The sequence below is a fragment of the Poromitra crassiceps genome (genome assembly GCF_964638095.1).
Source record: "Poromitra crassiceps genome assembly, chromosome: 16".
Classification (NCBI taxonomy): Eukaryota; Metazoa; Chordata; class Actinopteri; order Beryciformes; family Melamphaidae; genus Poromitra; species Poromitra crassiceps.
Window position 1 is genome coordinate 13,344,169 of NC_139645.1, and position 18,227 is coordinate 13,362,395.

The 18,227-nt window shown below is 46.0% G+C and overlaps 1 protein-coding gene across 1 annotated transcript in view; it reads right to left on the reverse strand.

The window, feature by feature from the left end:
* LOC310791456 (multiple epidermal growth factor-like domains protein 10) overlaps positions 1–18,227 on the reverse strand; it is a gene marked incomplete at its 3' end in the record, with an annotated part of 114,942 nt that overhangs the window by 29,536 nt on the left and 67,179 nt on the right. Inside the window, exons 9-12 of the mRNA XM_083653147.1 lie at positions 15,409–15,583; positions 9,293–9,413; positions 6,619–6,782; positions 5,821–5,923 (exon numbers count right to left, since the gene is read on the reverse strand). Of these exons, the coding sequence (XP_083509273.1) occupies positions 5,821–5,923; positions 6,619–6,782; positions 9,293–9,413; positions 15,409–15,583 (563 nt within the window). The remainder of the gene's footprint in view (positions 1–5,820; positions 5,924–6,618; positions 6,783–9,292; positions 9,414–15,408; positions 15,584–18,227) is intronic.

Sequence of the window (18,227 nt, forward strand, 5' to 3'; positions counted from 1 at the left end):
CACACGCACACGCACACGCACACGCACACACACACACACACACACACACACACACACCACCATATCTAAATATAGAAACAGACAGACATAGGGACAGGCAGAAGCACAGACTGACTAAGGATTACATGTGTGCAAATACACACAGACCATCTCTCTCTCTCTCTCTCTCTCTCTGTCTCTCTTCCTCTCTCTCTCCCTCTCTCTTCCTCTCTCTCTCCCTCTCTCTCTCTCTCTCTCTGTGTCTCTCTCTCTCTCTCTCCCTCTCTCTCTCTCTCTCTCTGGCCTGTCTACAGCTCATTAGAAAGTGCCTTTGACACAGAATATGAGAGAATATGAGAGTGGGGCACAGGCAGCCATTATAACTCAATTAATAAAGCTGGGTTGAAATCAGAGGGAGGGAAAGCGAGGGGGGAGCGAGCAGTTGAAGAAAGGCCAAACTTAAATTCCTTTGTCACTAAAGCTGATGACTAGTAACGGTTTCCCTTGTGAACAGCTAGCACCACTGAAACACACCAACAAAAGGATCTGATTTGATCATGCGATCGCTTCTGACCCAGTTCAACTCTAAGGAACTTCATGGGAAAAACTCACAATATATGTGGTAAGGGAAGGTATGAAAGACCTAAATCTTGACCTTCGTTTTCTCTCCTAAAGCGCATTTTGTTTTGGTAGCCTTACAAGTATACAGTATATATATATATATATATATATATATATATATATATATATATATATATATACTCTCTGTCTCTCTATATATACATACAGTACACCAGTCAAAAGTTTGAAACACCTGATTAACTGTAGTCTCCATTTTGGTTGATGCCTATGTATGATTTATTTCCCAAACACTTTTCCTTTCCATCAAAGAATTTAAAATGTGAGATAGTTTTGATTTGACTTTTTTGGCCACGGCTTAAAATGTAGAAAATAGTAAAAAATTAAGAAACAATTTGTATTGCAAAATGGTGAATGTGTGAGTCGACATGATTGTGCTATGGGTTTGTTAAAATAAGCAGGAGCCCCGTTCCTGCTTATTTTTTATGTCCGGGTAGTGTAGCGGTAGATTCCCTGCCTACCAACGCAGGGGTCGCAGGTCGCGTCGCAGGTTCTCTATATGGAGTCTACATGGAGACTCATGAGAGGAGGGTGAATCCACCTGAACACAGGGAGAACATGGAGACTCCATATAGAGAGGAGGGTGAAGCCACCTGAACACAGGGAGAACATGGAGACTCCATATAGAGAGGAGGGTGAAGCCACCTGAACACAGGGAGAACATGGTGACTCCATATAGAGAGGAGGGTGAAGCCACCTGAACACAGGGAGAACATGGTGACTCCATATAGAGAGGAGGGTGAAGCCACCTGAACACAGGGAGAACATGGAGGCTCCATATAGAGAGGAGGGTGAAGCCACCTGAACACAGGGAGAACATGGAGACTCCATATAGAGAGGAGGGTGAAGCCACCTGAACACAGGGAGAACATGGAGGCTCCATATAGAGAGGAGGGTGAAGCCACCTGAACACAGGGAGAACATGGAGACTCCATATAGAGAGGAGGGTGAATCCACCTGAACACAGGGAGAACATGGAGACTCCATATAGAGAGGAGGGTGAATCCACCTGAACACAGGGAGAACATGGAGACTCCATATAGAGAGGAGGGTGAAGCCACCTGAACACAGGGAGAACATGGTGACTCCATATAGAGAGGAGGGTGAAGCCACCTGAACACAGGGAGAACATGGAGGCTCCATATAGAGAGGAGGGTGAAGCCACCTGAACACAGGGAGAACATGGAGGCTCCATATAGAGAGGAGGGTGAAGCCACCTGAACACATGTAGAACATGGAGACTCCATATAGAGAGGAGGGTGAAGCCACCTGATCACAGGGAGAACATGGAGACTCCATATAGAGAGGAGGGCGAATCCACCTGAACACAGGGAGAACATGGAGACTCCATATAGAGAGGAGGGTGAAGCCACCTGAACACAGGGAGAACATGGAGACTCCATATAGAGAGGAGGGTGAATCCACCTGAACACAGGGAGAACATGGAGACTCCATATAGAGAGGAGGGTGAATCCACCTGAACACAGGGAGAACATGGAGACTCCATAGAGAGAGGAGGGTGAAGCCACCTGAACACAGGGAGAACATGGAGACTGCATACAGAGAGGAGGGTGAAGCCACCTGAACACAGGGAGAACATGGTGACTCCAAACCCTGGCTGTCAGTGCTAACCAGTGAGCCAATGTGCTGCCCACAAGTATATTTAGAGATGTCAGAATTGCTCAAAAAATAGACTGCCTCTGACCATGGCTCACGGGAATGCCGATGCCAACTATAAAAGTTTAATAGGCAACTACTTCAGACCAGACAAATATAATCAGCCCTTGGTGTTGTCCTGTCTCATTAATTACCCTCTGCATGTATAGACTTACACTTAATCTATACTGTAGTTTATCATGAATCAGACAGACAAACGGAGTGCATGTAGAAGATGTGGTACATATGTATGTAGTCTCTCCCCAGACTCAAATATTATTACTTTGAATCGCTGCGCTCCGCATACTACATAAGTGAGTCTGTGCCAGTTAACAGCCACTGCTGGTTTTTGAAGGCGGGTTGAAATTGAATGAGTGACAGGTCGTAGCACCGATGAGAGAGCAAATGGGCTGCGCCTCCCGTGTCGTCTAATCGCAAAGTCGTTACTGATTGGAGAGGACCGAAGCCAACACTGGCATATGACTGGCCAAGTGAACGGTTCCCTCCCCATAACCAGCCCTCTGAGGGAAAGTGTCCCAGACCCAGAGAGAGCTCTGCAGCATGCAGTAACGTAGTGTATCAGCGTAAGAACTCTCATGGGTCTGGCGTCGAGACTAATATGTATGAGATGTTGGCTGATGAGCCACGAGGACTATGTTGTCCTCTTTATGGAGCTGAGAAAGGCTGAGGAGTTGTACTGCAGCGCCTGAGCGAGGGGGGGGAGGAGGAGGAGAGACAGGGTCCATTAAGTCCAAAAGGAATATTCATAATGGTTCTTTGGAAATAGTGCTAAAGGTAGTGTGAGATTAAAAGCAATTACAAACTGTAGAATGCAGCTTTATTGAGTTTTCTCACCTAATGGGAGCAAAAGAAAAGCTCACAGCTAAAACCTTCAAGTGGACCGCAATTATGTTTCAACTGCATGAAAATCCTAATCATCTCATAAAGATAATTATCTCGCACACTGATCACCGTAACGGGAATTATATAGACCTATCTGTTTCAGAATAACACAAATATATATGTTTGTTTACTTCTTCGAACCAAACTTATACCAACTCTTTTGCTTTGACCTTTGATGAAATTCATCAATATATTGAGGCTCCTCCTAATGTCACATCATTACGGGCGCTCCCTCTGGCAGTGAATTAAAAATCCCTTTCCATATGCATCAGCTCTCCTATTGATCATCGCTCCTCACAGCTCCACTGATTGACAATTAGCGGGGAAAAGGTGCAGTGCCACAACCCAAACAGGGCAGTAGACCCTTTTCACAGCCACCATTTTGTGTCTAAAAGGCAGGATAAACACAGGTGCAATCAACTCACTAATTAGGGCCCGCCGGCACTGGAACACCTAAAATGGACTGGAAGTTGGAAACTCTAATCAATGTCTTGGTACACCTGTGTTTATCCTGCCTTGTCGACACAAAATGGCCACGGTGAAGAGGGTCTATTATTAATGTAACGGGTTCAAAGAGGTGCAACTGACCACTCATCTTCCTGCTGAGGATGTCGCAACATAAAAATGTCACTCATAAGAGGCGTCCGGGTGGTGGAGTGATAGATTCCCTGCCTACCGACACGAGGGCCGCAGGTTCGAGCCCCCGTCTGGCTTGGTCGGGCGTCCACACAGGCACGATTGGCCGTGTCTGCGGGTGGGAAGCGGGATGAAGGGTATGTGTGCTGGTCGCTGCACTAGTGCCTCCTCTAGTCGGTCGGGGGGGGGGGGGCTGTTCGGAGGGGAACTGGGGGGAATAGCGTGATCCACCCACGCACTACGTCCTCCCGGTAAAACAGGGGGACAAAAATCTTGATAAAAAAACAAAAAACAAACGCACAACCCACATGCCTCTCGAGAGCCCAGCTGGGGTAACCCTCAAAGGCTTTTACCTACTGTATAGGGCACGGCTTTTGAAGCTGAACTTTGGAGGAGAGGAGGGCTATCCTCCTCATCCCAGCCTGAACCTCCAGCAATTATAGTGAGTAAAGGTTTGATGTCAGTTTCACTTTGTTGATTCATTTAACAGGGGGGGAAAACCATCCAAACAACCATGAAGGTCATTAAAATACTTTTGAGCCCTACTCAGCAAAAATGCTGGTTTTCAGAGGGTTCCTGTCCTGCAGCAAGAGAACAAAAGAGAAAGTGAAAGTGATATTTAAAAGAAAAAAGATGGGAACATTTGGAAAATAAATAGGTGTATTAAGGATTGTCTAGCTTTGTCCTGTGGCAGCCTAAGTATATTGCCTCATCACGCAACTACTGCATAAATTCAGGGGAATCTCCATAGATATTATATTACTATAGATGGGTCACCGCAGGCTCCGCCAATTCTAACACATGGTAGCAGCAAGTCTCCTAAATTGTCACGTGACTCCAATAGACTGAGACCTGCCGAAAGTCTCCTAAGTGGGCGTGGCCGTGGAAAACCACAGACAAAAATGACAGGAAGTGAGTTGAAGTTGGGCCGTCTTGCTTGAAATCCCATCATCTTTGGAATCTCATTCCAGTTTACTGTACCACTGTAGAAAGTGTGGATCGTATCCACAGCTATTTGTATATCTTGCCATGAGCGGTTTGTGTTTGTCTTGACAGCATAACTGCTGATTGATCAATACTGAAAGACTAATTTATTTAACAAAAGCTGATGATTGACCGTGTCAAAAGCTCTTTTTTTAATCAATAAAAATAGCACCAGTTGTTTGTCCATTATTTAGAGCCGGTCTAATACAGTATGTTCTGTTAAGTATAATCAGCCAGTCATAATGGATCTCTCAATCGCTGAGTCAGCGCCTGTGATGTCAATTTGTTGTCTCCGTTGAAATATTAGGCTCGTTTGAGTTGACTGCCGCCTCGCCTGGAAAGCAGACGAGAGCAGGCGAGCACAGTCAGGCGAGGCATCAACAAGTCGAACACCCCCGCAGCACACTAACTGCTGCTTTTCTTCTTCTACAGTTTTGTTTAACAGCGGTTTGTAAACAGATTAAAACATGCGTTAGTGCCACCCACACTCACTGCTCAAATGACCCAGCCCTTCAGATTACTTATTTTAATTTTAATGTAGGCATTACAGGTGGTATTTATGTAAAATGTAGAGTGACAGCTTGGAATAGATATAAAATTGAAGTTTCTACACTTCACTGTGGGTTTGTGATGCACCTGTGTTGAACCAATGGGCGCTCAGCTTGATGCGTTTCTCGTCATCCTCTGTCATCCGCAGTCGGGCGCAGTTGGTGGGGAGCAACTGCGGCGCCTCGCTCCAAATCTGCGCCCGCCTCGCTCTCACGAGAGTCCCGTGGCTCACGCAGTCGGGCAGGCGGAGCAAGTCGGACAACTTTCTAACCATCATGCAACGGGGCAAGCAAGGCGCTGGTCGAATCTGCGCAGAATTTGCTCATCTCAAACGAGCCTATTTATTCGCCGCTGACCCTGGAGGCGTCACTCACCAGGGTCAGCTGACAGTAGTCAGTCAGCTGACCCTGGAGGCGTCACTCACCAGGGTCAGCTGACAGTAGTCAGTCAGCTGACCCCGGAGGCGTCACTCACCTGTCCATCCGGCGAGACAGTGACAGAAGCCAGTCACTGGATCACAGCTGTCAGCGTTGATACAGTCACACTCCTCCCTGCAGTCCAGCCCATAAGTTCCCTCCTGACACGAACAAAAACATATCACACAGTCACACTCCTCCCTGCAGTCCAGCCCAGAGCAATCTACAGTAGAAGCACCTCTGTCATTATGATATACTGTACAGTGTAGTTTGGACACACCTGACTGAACGTGCTATGTTTTTCTAGAAAAGCGCTATAAATGCCACGTATTACGATTGATATTGTTATTATTTCATTCTCTTAAAGCCATTTTGATCTAAAGGCTTCTGCTTAAATGCTTGAGTTTTGTTTCCTAGACAAATATAGAAATAGTGAAGTTGATGTCTATGTGTGCAATTCTTTCCCAATTCTGCCCAAAGACGGTTTTGATTTGTTTAACACTTATTTTGTTCGCGGCATTATTCCATTTGTGTTATTTCATACTTTGAATGGCTTTCTAAAATATGAAAAGTGTGAAAGTGTGAAAAATAAAAAATAAAGACAATGTGTGTGTCCAAAGTTTTGACGGGTAGGCACTACTGAAATGGTTTATACCCAAGGGGACGACAAACAAACATAAATCATCTTACATCTTCATTCAGTCTGCAACACATTCTGCAACCATTCCTCTTGTGTGTGAATGAGTGTGTGTGCGTGTGCGAGTGGCAGAGTGAGCAAGCAAAGGAATGATGGGCCGCTCTCAGACGGAGACGTGCGGTCAACTCAGTCACGGGGTACGACGACGCGGCCACTCACGGGACACGGTGCGTCGCAGTAGTCGTCCCTCCAGCCCGGGGCGCAGGTACAGGTGCCGTTAACGGGGTCGCAGGCCGCCCCGTTCGCACACTGACAGCTCTGATTACAGCTCAGTCCCCAGGCGCCGCTGGAGCAGGGGATGGTACAGTCGACACCTTGCCAGCCTGGAGAGAGAGAGAGAGAGAGAGAGAGAGAGTGAGAGAGAGAGCTAGACGATCAGCACTGAGAGCAACAGAGCTAGACAATCAGCACACAGAGAGAGACAGAGCTAGACAAGAGAGACAGAACTAGACGATCAGCACTGACAATTCATTTGAGAAGAGAATGAGAGGAGCGCTTCTTCAGTCTGAGCTCGTAGAGCAGAGCAAAAACAGCTGCTCGACGGTTGACAGGTACAGCAATACCTAAAAAGATACCAGAGATATGCCTTGCCAGTAAAATATGAGGGAGTCAAAGCATGAATCCCTCCCCTCCTCAAAACCCACCATCCTCCATCCACGACATGACACTCTGAGAAGCATCATTTGAATATTGTGCAGGATGAGCCATCAACAGAAATGTAATGTTTACCATAAATAGAGACTCTGCTCATTTTTATATAAAGAATGTCTAGAAATCTACTTTTTTGTATGTCTTTTTTTTGCGTTCAGTGGTGAATACGTGAACAGCAACATCAGCAAAAAAACTAAACTAAACTAAACTAACTAAAAAGTTAGTTAGCCTTCAACGGGCTCTTTAATTTTGTAGGACTTAGGGCTTTTCAATGTTAGAATTTTGGCCTTTGATTATTACGCCCCCATCAGATCATCAGTAACCGTCTGAAATGCCAGTACACAGCGGCGAAACGTGGCATCCCTCCAAGTTTCTCTTCAAAATCAACACCAAGATCTCATGTTTGATTGGCACATTTTGATCTTTGAAAAGTTCCCCCATCAGGCTAATCAGAGTAACTTCTTTACAGACAGAAACGCAGCAGCGTGTAGACGCCTCACGTCTGAGATCTCACCTCAGATATCAAGGTAGACTGACGGACAGACGCAGGCAGGTCGATACCCCCGTCCCCGCCCGCCATTTTCATCTGGCGGGGCGCGATAGCTCACAGTGTTAGAGGCCTATAACAGATCTACTTATAGGTTTCTCGCAGTTGGCTCTACAGTAGTACAGCATCGACCAGTGTTGGGGGTAACTCATTACAAAAGTAACATATTACATGTAATATATTACTTTTAGGAGTAACTTCCTAATATAACTTATTACTTATAGGATTTCAGTAATATTATATCAGTTACTTTGTCAAGTAACTCAAGTTACAAATTGAGCTAATGTTTTTTAATCAAAGCACATATTCAAATAAAGATACAATCCTTTCCTAATCAAACTGTGTGTTTTTATGCAAATAACCACTGCAGATGACAATAACAAAATAAAACAATAACATTTAGAATGTTGTATTGTTTACACTGACTTCAAGGCGGTTGAAATTATTTTTCGGGATGGTTCCGGGGCGGCAATGTCATTCTGCCACTGCGGTTTTGGTGAAAGTAATGCAAAAGTAGTGTAATAAGTAACAAGTTACTCTACACAGACAGTACTATTGTAAAGTAACTTATTCCTTTCATATGAAAGTAACTAGTAGTAATATGTAGTATATTACATTTGGAAAGTAACTTGCCCAACACTGGCATCGACCACATACTTGTCTTGTAACATAGCCGACGACACACGTCTGAAAACCCTTTAGGGTGTGCCTGAACTTTCCCCCCGCTAACTTCTCCCTTCAGTAGCTTTAAAGGGAAATAAATAAATAAGGGTTTAACGGGTGAGACAGACAGCCACGCCCGAGCCGCTGGCCCTGAGCCTCGCCTCAGATGTCTGGCCACTTAAATTACCCATGTTCCCCGGGAGGCTCAGCGGCACATACATATTTAAACACGCCCATAATGAGACATATTAGGGAGTGAAGCCAAGTGCAGGACGAAATAAAATGGGCAGGGGCCAAAATACTTTTTGACCCCCACCCCCAAATAATTCACTAAGCTCCACCCCCTCTGCTGATCTCTGGAGAGTTGTAGACTAGTACATGCCTCATCTGATACATGTGCAGTCGCCAGCCGCTTCTTTTCACCTGACAGCGAGGAATTTCACCGGCAGGACGTAGCGCGTGGGGAGGATCACGCTATTCCCCCCAGTTCCCCCTCCCCCCCGAACAGGCGCCCCGAGCGACCAGAGGAGGCGCTAGTGCAGGTGACCCCAAGACTCATACCCCACCGGCTTCCCACCCGCAGACACGGCCAATTGTGCCTGTACGGACGCCCCCGCAAGCCGGAGGCAACACGGGGGCTCGAACCTGCGACCCTCGTGTTGGTAGGCAGGGAATCTACCTCAGTCTGCACTACCCGGACACCACACTTTTGGACTTTTGGACTGCCAGGTGTTTCGAAAGTGAGTTTAGAGAAGCATGCGCTAGTCTACAACTCTCTCCAGATCGGCGGAGGGGGGTGCAGCAACAAGTGGGACAGCAGGTGGACTTGGCCAAGTACAAATGGGAAGAATAGGGGGGTGAACTCTTGTAGTGTAACTGAGTGAACGTCACAGACGATGACGTCACAGTGAGAGTGGATCTGACCTTTAGGATGAAGACAGACACAGAGCGGCAGCAGAAAAGCCTGAGCACCTTCTCTGCAGATGCAGGAGCCGTCGATGTGGGAGCAGGAGATGTCGTTGTGACACGAGCAGGACGAGGTGCAGTTGGTCCCATACAGGCCGGCTGGACAGCTGAGGGAGCAGTCCTCACCCTGGACAGACAGACAGACAGACACACAGACACACAGACAGGCAAGCAGACAGACAGACAGACAGACAGGCAAGCAGACAGACAGACAGGCATGCAGACAGACAAACAGGCAGACAGACAGGCAGGCAGGTAGATAGACAGACAGACAGACAGACAGGCAGACAGACAGGCAAGTAGACAGACAGACAGGCACACAGGCAGGCAGGGAGGCAGGCAGGTAGACAGACAGACAGACAGGCAGACAGACAGGCAGGCAGGCAGAGAGACAGACAGACAGGCAGACAGACAGACAGACAGACAGACAGACAGACAGACAGACAGACAGACAGACAGACAGACAGACAGGCAGACATACAGACAGACAGACAGGCAGGCAGGCAGGCAGACAGACAGACAGACAGACAGGCAGACAGACAGAGACAAAGAACACAGTGGAAAATTTAGTCCACATTAGAGCCATATAACCCCATTAAAAACAGAGAAAGGGAGTCAGTCAATCCTAAAGTGCAGTGTGTTTAGTTCCCAGCATGGTGGCGCTACAGTGCAATATGCTTAAATCATGAGTCGAGACTTGACTTTAGACTCGTCCTCAAAAGACTTGAGACTTGACTCAGACTGGGATTTGGGACTTGAACAATCTTTATTATAATTTTTGGTGCATTAACATTAAGGGAATGTCTACTAATAATAATGTCAATGCTGATACTGTATATATGCTAATAGATAAAGGAGTGAGGATAATATAGCACAACTCCTTAGTTTTAGCTATGCAGTGTTCTAAACAGACCGGATGATAGAACGCTCATCCATAAGAGACTTGACTTGGACTCTTTAGCTCAAAGACTTGAGACTTGACTTGGACCTCTCCTGGGAACCGGATGTCGCTCGGAGTTCACGTTTATAAAAAACACTATAAGCACAAGACGTTGTTTAAATGTGACGCTGGAGATGCAGCACCAGGCACATACATAATAGAGGAGAAAGACAAGCATCGGCGATGGCGTCCCCGCAGAGAAACATGATGTCTGCACTTGTCCAATCAATAAGAGGACATGATCAGACAGGCAGCTTGACATTAGCAGAATGTCCCACTTTCACTGGTGCATTGATCTGGACCTTCAACACATAAGCTGTGCTGATGAAAAGCTGCACGCTGCCAACCCCTCTGCCTTTAAATGTCTCTTCATCTAATATTCATAAAGTGAGCCAAATGTGCAAAGGTAGGGGAGGAGAAGCCTTATTATAAAGTTGGTGGAATTAAGATTTTTTTTTGTACTTTCTTAATAGATAAAGTTGAGCCTGGGAGAGGCCATTCTTACACAGGCTTTATATTACTCATGAAGCTATAGGCACCAAATGAATCCGGATATATCAGATCTTTGTACTAAATGTAAATCTGCTGTTGGTTCATTCTTTCATTTGTTTATGGAGCTGCCCTCATGTCCGGCGCTATTGGACTACGCTTGTTCAATAGGTTATGTTAGAGCTCCATGACCAGCGTTGCGTTGCCATCAGCGTTGACGTTCCACCTGCTCCACAGAGCGCGGTGACTTTAGAATGGATTCACCAGAAAACAATCAGTTCCAATGCGGGAGAACGCCTGCATCAGCCATCGAGAGAATTGAACCTCAGTGGAGCATCTTTCAGTGCTGGTCAAGAAATTGTGATGACTGGCCAGCTATCAAGTGCGCTCACAAGTGCTGAGATCCCGTCCACATCAGCATGTGATCCGCACCTCGATTTGAGTGCTGTCCAGGGTGCTGAAGACAGCAGCACTCAAGTTCCACCCAACACGGGGCAGAATCCGTGCCAGGATTTCCCGAGGGCCAGGCGGATTTCGAGGCGTATGGCTGGTTTACCACCTGCGGGTGACTGAGGCCTATGGGAGGACGGTAGCTATCAGCATGTAATTATCTGTGATGTTTTGCACCGGTTGCCTGGCTTACTTAACCAGTCCTTCCACAGACAGTCAGCGCTGAGACTTCTCTGTCTGTATCATGAGTTTCGCCAGTGAGCCAGAAAGCGCTTTGCTCTTGTTATTATTATTATTATTATTTATTTATTTTCAGATTTTTTATCCCATTTTTATCCCGTTAGTGCTAATTTTTAATTTATTTATCGTGGTTGCTGCTCCACCCTCTGCCAATCTGGGGAGAGCCGAAACTGGCTCCATGCTTCCTCCGAGACATGGGCAGTAGCCAGCCGCTTCTTTTCACCCGACAGAGGAAGCTTCACCGGTAGGACATAGCACGTGGGAGGATCACGCTATTCCAACCAGTTCCCCTCCCTCCGAACAGGCGCCCCTAACAACCAGAGGAGGAACCACTTCAGCGACCAGGATATTGCATGTTTTGGTGTGGGGTTCCTATATGAAGTAATTACTGAGCATGAAGAGAGCTGCGCGCTTGACATCGGTCCTAGTGATTCTTGCTTCTGGTGCGGCAGTCAGATAAGATACAGTAACAAGCAGTGGAGGACTCGCACACAGAACTATAGACAAGACAAAGTCTTAATCAGATCCATTTTATTGTAGGATCGGCACAAATTGGCAGCAAACGTTTCAGTCCTAGTTGGACTATCGTCAGTGCACCCACTGACGATAGTCCAACTAAAACTAAAAAAACCCTTTGCATCTGGGGATGCGAGGACTTGCCTGCTGGGACTAAATGATGAGCTACCTGCTAACTAGAAATTCTATCCACAATTGTACTTGGCTATTTCCCCCTGCTGTCCCGTTCGTTGAACCCCTCCCTCTGCCGATCTGGGGAGAGTTGTAGACTAGCACATGCTTCCTCCGATACATGTGCAGTCGCCAGCGTCTCCTTTTCACCTGACAGCGAGGAGCTTCACTGGCAGGACATAGCGCGTGGGAGGATGACACTATTCCCCCCCCGGTTCCCCTCCCCCCAACAGGTAGACCAGAGGAGGCTAGTGCAGCGACCAGGACACATACCCTTAATCCGGCTTCTCCCACCCGCAGACACAGCCAATCGTGCCTGCGTGGACGCCGGACCAAGCCGGAGGTAACACGAGGGCTCGAACCTGCAACCCTCGTGTTGGTTGGCAGGGAATCTAGCGCTGCACTACCCAGATGCCGGAGCTACCTGCTAACTTTTGTAACAAAGACCTTTTGCATGTTCTGTTGCACTCTGCTCCAAAGTGGAGACATGTGGATCACTGATAAAGCTCCCAGCCTCCCACTCTGGATCAGCGGCTGCATACTGTGAGAAGCATCATCCCTTCCAAAGCCTTCTCCACACCCTTAAAATACAGAACCTTTTTATTCTAACGGATCTACAGTGGACCCCTCCTTTGATCAAGGTGTGACGGGCTTCCCAGCACATGTAAAGTTGGTTATCCATGACCATGACTAACTCTCTGGACTCCGCCCCCTTAATTTTGGTTTGGCTTTTTATCTTCACTTGTTTGTCGATATTTTGCGTTGGTGTATTAGGTCTGCACATTGTTGTTTTTCCCTGCTTTGCAAAAACGTTAAATAAAATGATGTATGGGAAAAAACAAACAAACACACTCACACACACACACACACACACACACACACACAAAGTGTGTGGGGCGGATCTGGGACACTGGGCAAACTGAATGAAATATCTGATGCATTATCGGGGCTAACATGTTACTGTAATTACATTACTTTTTCCTGTAATGGAGAAATCACATGACAGTTTCTAATCTGACAGATCGCGGGGGGCACGGTGACATCAAGAAGGTTGTGGGATTTTCCTCATCTTCGCTACAAAGAGGTAGTAAATATTCACAGTCTTGACTGATGGATTACCTCTCAAGGAGGTTTCAAGACTCTGCAAGTTGATTTTCGTTCCTTGGAGGAAAGAACCTCCCTATCTTTAATGAGCTGATATGAACCGAGTGGACCGTCCGTCACCTTCAGCAGCCGCCACGTGCAAATCCACGGTGTTCCTTCTCCAATTATCAATTACCCTGTCGTTTGCCCATTCCTACTGTCGCATCTCTCAGTCACTGAGATCAGTCAGCACACCAGGGGGCGCTGGGGCTCATTGGTCACTACTTTACACACGCACGCTCACGCACGCACACGCACGCACAAATCGTCTGAGGGACAGTTTCTTCCCGCAGGCCACGAGACTCCTTAACACACACAAATAAACAATCATGTAGTAGCTGCTACCATTACATATGATAATTATGCCTATGTTATTTGCACCTGTGCAAACAGAATGTTTAATTGTGTTTTAAGGTGTCTACGCTAGAAAAGAAAAGGAAAAGTTTACTGTTATTGCTTGTTGTTCTCTTGTTTTACTGCATCTATATGCCCTGTTTTTGCACTGTTATACTGTTATTTGCACTATGTTGTAACAGAGCCTACAGCACAAGAATTTCACACGTGATACTTGTACTACGGAGTGACAATAAAAATCTTGAATCTTGCACGCACGCACACACAAACAGAAATCATGCATGCACACACCCGTGCGACACGTGTACGTTGAAATTGAAGGGGAAGTGGAACACACTTGCACAGATCCCTACAAAGTGGTGAACTCACTCTCACATACACCGTTTTACACACCGGCCTGACATCGCACCCGGCGCTTCTCCTTTACATTGACCTATATGATGAGGCTGTGCACCTGCAGCAGCCTCTCTCTCCCATACGAGCTGCGTCCTGCACGACTAGAACCTGCAGAGTCAACAGCACCTGATAAATTAGCTTCAGCATGTTAACCGCCAGCGTGTTGTGTGCACCTGCTGTTGCAACAGCCTACACACGCTATCTTCATATGTTGGCCAGAGAGTAGGGCTGGGCGACAGTGTCGGGCAAACTATGTTAAAACTGTAGTTTAGCAAATTACTACAGTAGCTCCTTCCCAAAGTAGTTAAAGGAACAGCTCACCCTAAAATCCAAAATACATATATTCCCTCTCACCTGTAGTGCTATTTATCGATCTGTATCATTTTGTGTTAGTTGCCTGAGTTTTGGAGATATCGTCCGCAGATTTTCTGCCTTCTCTCCAATACAATGGAACTGGATGGCACTCGGCTTGTGATGCTCAAAGTGCCAAAGAAATACATTTGATAAAATCAACAGCAATGTCTCTTTCCAGAAATCATTACCCGGTTACTCAAGATAATCCACAGACCTTGTTATGAGCAGTTTCATGGAGGAACTATTTTCTTTTGACCGAACTACACCCGCTAGCTTCTAGCTAGTTCCTACATGAGACTGCAAAAGAAAATAGTTCCTACATGAAACTGCTTGCAACAAAGTCTGTGCATTATCTTGAGTAACCGGGTCATGATTTCTGGAAAGAGACAATGCTGTTGAGTTTTTCTAATGTATTTTTGCGTGTGCTTCGAGCACCACAAGCCGAGTGCCATCCAGTTCCATTGTATTCAAGAGAAGGCAGACATCTCTACGGCCGATATCTCCAAAACTCAGGCAACTATCCCAAAACGATATAGATGGATAAATAGCACTAGAAGTGAGAGGAAACATATGTATTTTGGATTTTAGGGTGAGCTGTCCCTTTAAATTACATCTTAACTACTCTACTACTTAAAATTAGCTTGCCAAATAAAAGTAGTTCAACTATCCAAAGTATATCAGAGGAATTTATCATAGTCTGAAAGCTCATATTGTTATGGCTCGGAGATAACGTACAACTGAAATGACACTGAGTAAAGTGTAGGTGTGTTTGATTTAGTGTGTCGACAAAGACCTCATTTCTGTCGGCGACGGTTTCAAAAGTGTCGAGAGACGAAGTATAAATTGGGCTTAAGCCTGTCTATTTTGGGGGGAAAAATGTTTCCTAATGGTCACTGCTGAATATTTAAAAGTACAACTGATTATACCATCATATACTTCTGTTTTCCTGAGCGACTGAGTTTTTATGGTTTCTCAACATTCATTTTAAAATATGTCCGCGCTCTGTATGCTAATTCTTGCTACAGAAGTGGGTCCGTGTACAACAGTGTGCCTGTGGGTCTATACTTACTATATACCCCGGAGCACAGATGCACGCTCCGGCGATGGCGTCGCAGTCGGCTCCGTTAGCGCAGGCGCACGCCTCCTTGCAGCCCTCGCCGTAGTAACCAGACGGACAGCTCTCGTTGCAGTAAAGCCCCGCCCACCCCGCTGCGCAGGTGCACTCACCTGACAGAGGGTGGCAGCTGAGGAGGCACACAGACGCAGAGAGAAGTCGGTACAGCACAGTCGAGATTATTACAGTACAGAGGACAATTTCTAAATCTATTACTACTTCTTATCTGGAGAATGAACACTATTGTCGCTGTCCTCAGAAAACCTCCCCTCTGCTAAATGTCACCTTTATAGGTTTTTTTGAAAGAAGAAGTTGGTATTCACACCGATGTCCATGCATTATTAACCATCTGACTTGCATTTTCAATGGGTTAGCTTAGCCTCCGGGGTCAAGGGTCATGAAGCACGGGGCAGCACTAGCTGTCAATCATAGTAACAAAAAGTCCAAATAGAAGATGTCAGGTAAACGGATGACATTCCTCTCTCTCTCTCTCTCTCTCTCTCTCTCTCTCTCTCCAATGCTTCCCCCAGACCTGACTAGAGCTGCAACGATTAATCGATTAGTCGATCGACAGAAAAATAATCGACAACTATTTTGATAATTGATCATTTTGAGTAATTTCTTTAGAAAAAAAGTCATAATTCTCTGATTTGAGCTTCTTAAATTTAAATATTTTCTGGCTTCTTTACTCCTCTATGGCAGTAAACTAAATATCTTTGGGTTGTGGACAAAACAAGACATTAGAGGATGTCATCTTGGGTTTTGGGAAACACTGATCAACATGTTTTCACTATTTTCTGACATTTTATAGACCAAACAACTAATCGATTAACCAAGAAAATAATCGACAGATTAATCGATAATGAAAATAATCGTTAGTTGCAGCCATAGACCCGACGAGAAGGGTCGAGGGTTCCACGACTGCTGTTGAGTTGTCGGGGATCTTCCCCGATTGTGAATCGGGCATATCAAACATTTTTGATATTTACAACTCGACAGGCGATTGAGCAGAGAGCCCCTCCTCTATCATGTTGGTTGTTCTGTCATTCAGTTGTGCCAAAACTCATAATAATGACCAAGAAGACAAGTTTTGTAGACACGGGGTGAGCTTCAATTAATGCAATTAACTTTTCATACTAAAGAATCTAGTCTGTTTAACATGGCCATGCTGAGCAGAACGACATCAAAGACATCGTGCCCATATAACGCATTGATAGCCTACTGCAATGCGCATACCGCTCCCTTTAGCCTACAAATACAGACAAATTGCATCATAAAAGTCGGACATCGCCCTTCCAGTCTATAGCTACTCATTCATTAACCCTAGAACACTAACGTGATTTAAAGTCACACCATCACTAACGTCGGGTGTATTTCACCCGATGCAATATACCCCATAAAACATACTTCTCATCAAAATATCTTAAAGTACAACAATACATGGCAAATTGAGGTACTCTTCTTTTGTTTTTAAATGTGAAATATCACAAAAAACACAAAAAAGGTTATTATGGGGGACACTATAAAAAATATGTCAAATTCGGGAAAAATGAGGTAATCGTTACAAAAAAATCCCCCCCCCCCAAAAAAAAACAGGAGCTCCCAACTTCTCCTTCGGTCCACCCATTCATGGGACTTGTGTGGTGAAAAAAAAGTCACCACAATACCATTAACCCTAACCCGAAGATATTTTACCCTCTATCACTAACGTCGGGTGAAAATCACCCGAACACGTAGCCGGTAGAAAAAACCATGAATGGGAGCAGGGAAACAAACCTACATTCAATGACGTCAGTGAGCATCCTGAAGGTACCTAAGGACCCGCCCACCTCAGACAGCAGCAAGACAATGAAAATCACGTGAATTCAATTGTCCGGGTGAAAATCACCCGACGTTAGTGTTCTAGGGTTAAGCACCTCCAAGCCGCCTGGAGCGTGCGTAATCTGCGCCTCCTTGGCCGTGGACAGCTGCGTTCTGTTCTCGCGCGTCATAGTTCCTTGCGAGGAACCCAAATATAACACCGAGTCGACTACGGCCATTGTTGCCCACTGACAGTGAAGCTGCTGTTAACACATTCACTGCCAACAACGTGTAAACACATTTTCAGAATCCAGCTGTTGCCTGCCAACAACGTGTTTACACGTTTTTGGCATCGATTTTTTTTTTTTGACGGTGGGTTGTGCATCTAACCCTTTTACATCTCTTATATAATTATTGGAGCCACCGAACGTTTACAACCCATTCCACCGACCCACTAAGTGGCAACAGTGCTCTCCTGGCTAGAGGAAGGAAAGCATTTTTTTTAACTTGTCACGCCATTCTCACCCCAGCCATTCTCATGAAAATTGATGGGGGAAAACGCTTTCTTTTTCGCGCTGATTGCTGGCGATGCGGGATTGCAAATTTACATAATAGATTACAGTTGGAACACACTTTGAAACACGCAGCATAAATATGACCAGAATCGCAAAAGCTTCTCTCAACCAAAACTCCAAGAAGCGAGCAAGTCCATGCCGACTTCCTCAAACAGCGGCTGTGCAGACAGGCACAGGCAGCAGCAAAGCAGACTGTGACGGCCGCTGCAGCCAAGAAGAGGGAGGAGTTGAAGCAACTCTCCATCTCGCTCTCTCCCTCTCTCTCTCTCTCTCTCTCTCGCTCTCTCTCTCTCCCTCCCTCCCTCTCTCTCTCTCTCTCTCTCTCTCCCTCTCCCCCTCTCACTAGGATTAAACCTAGTGCGTCTCCCTCCCGAGAGGGAGGGAGAGAGAGAGGGAGGG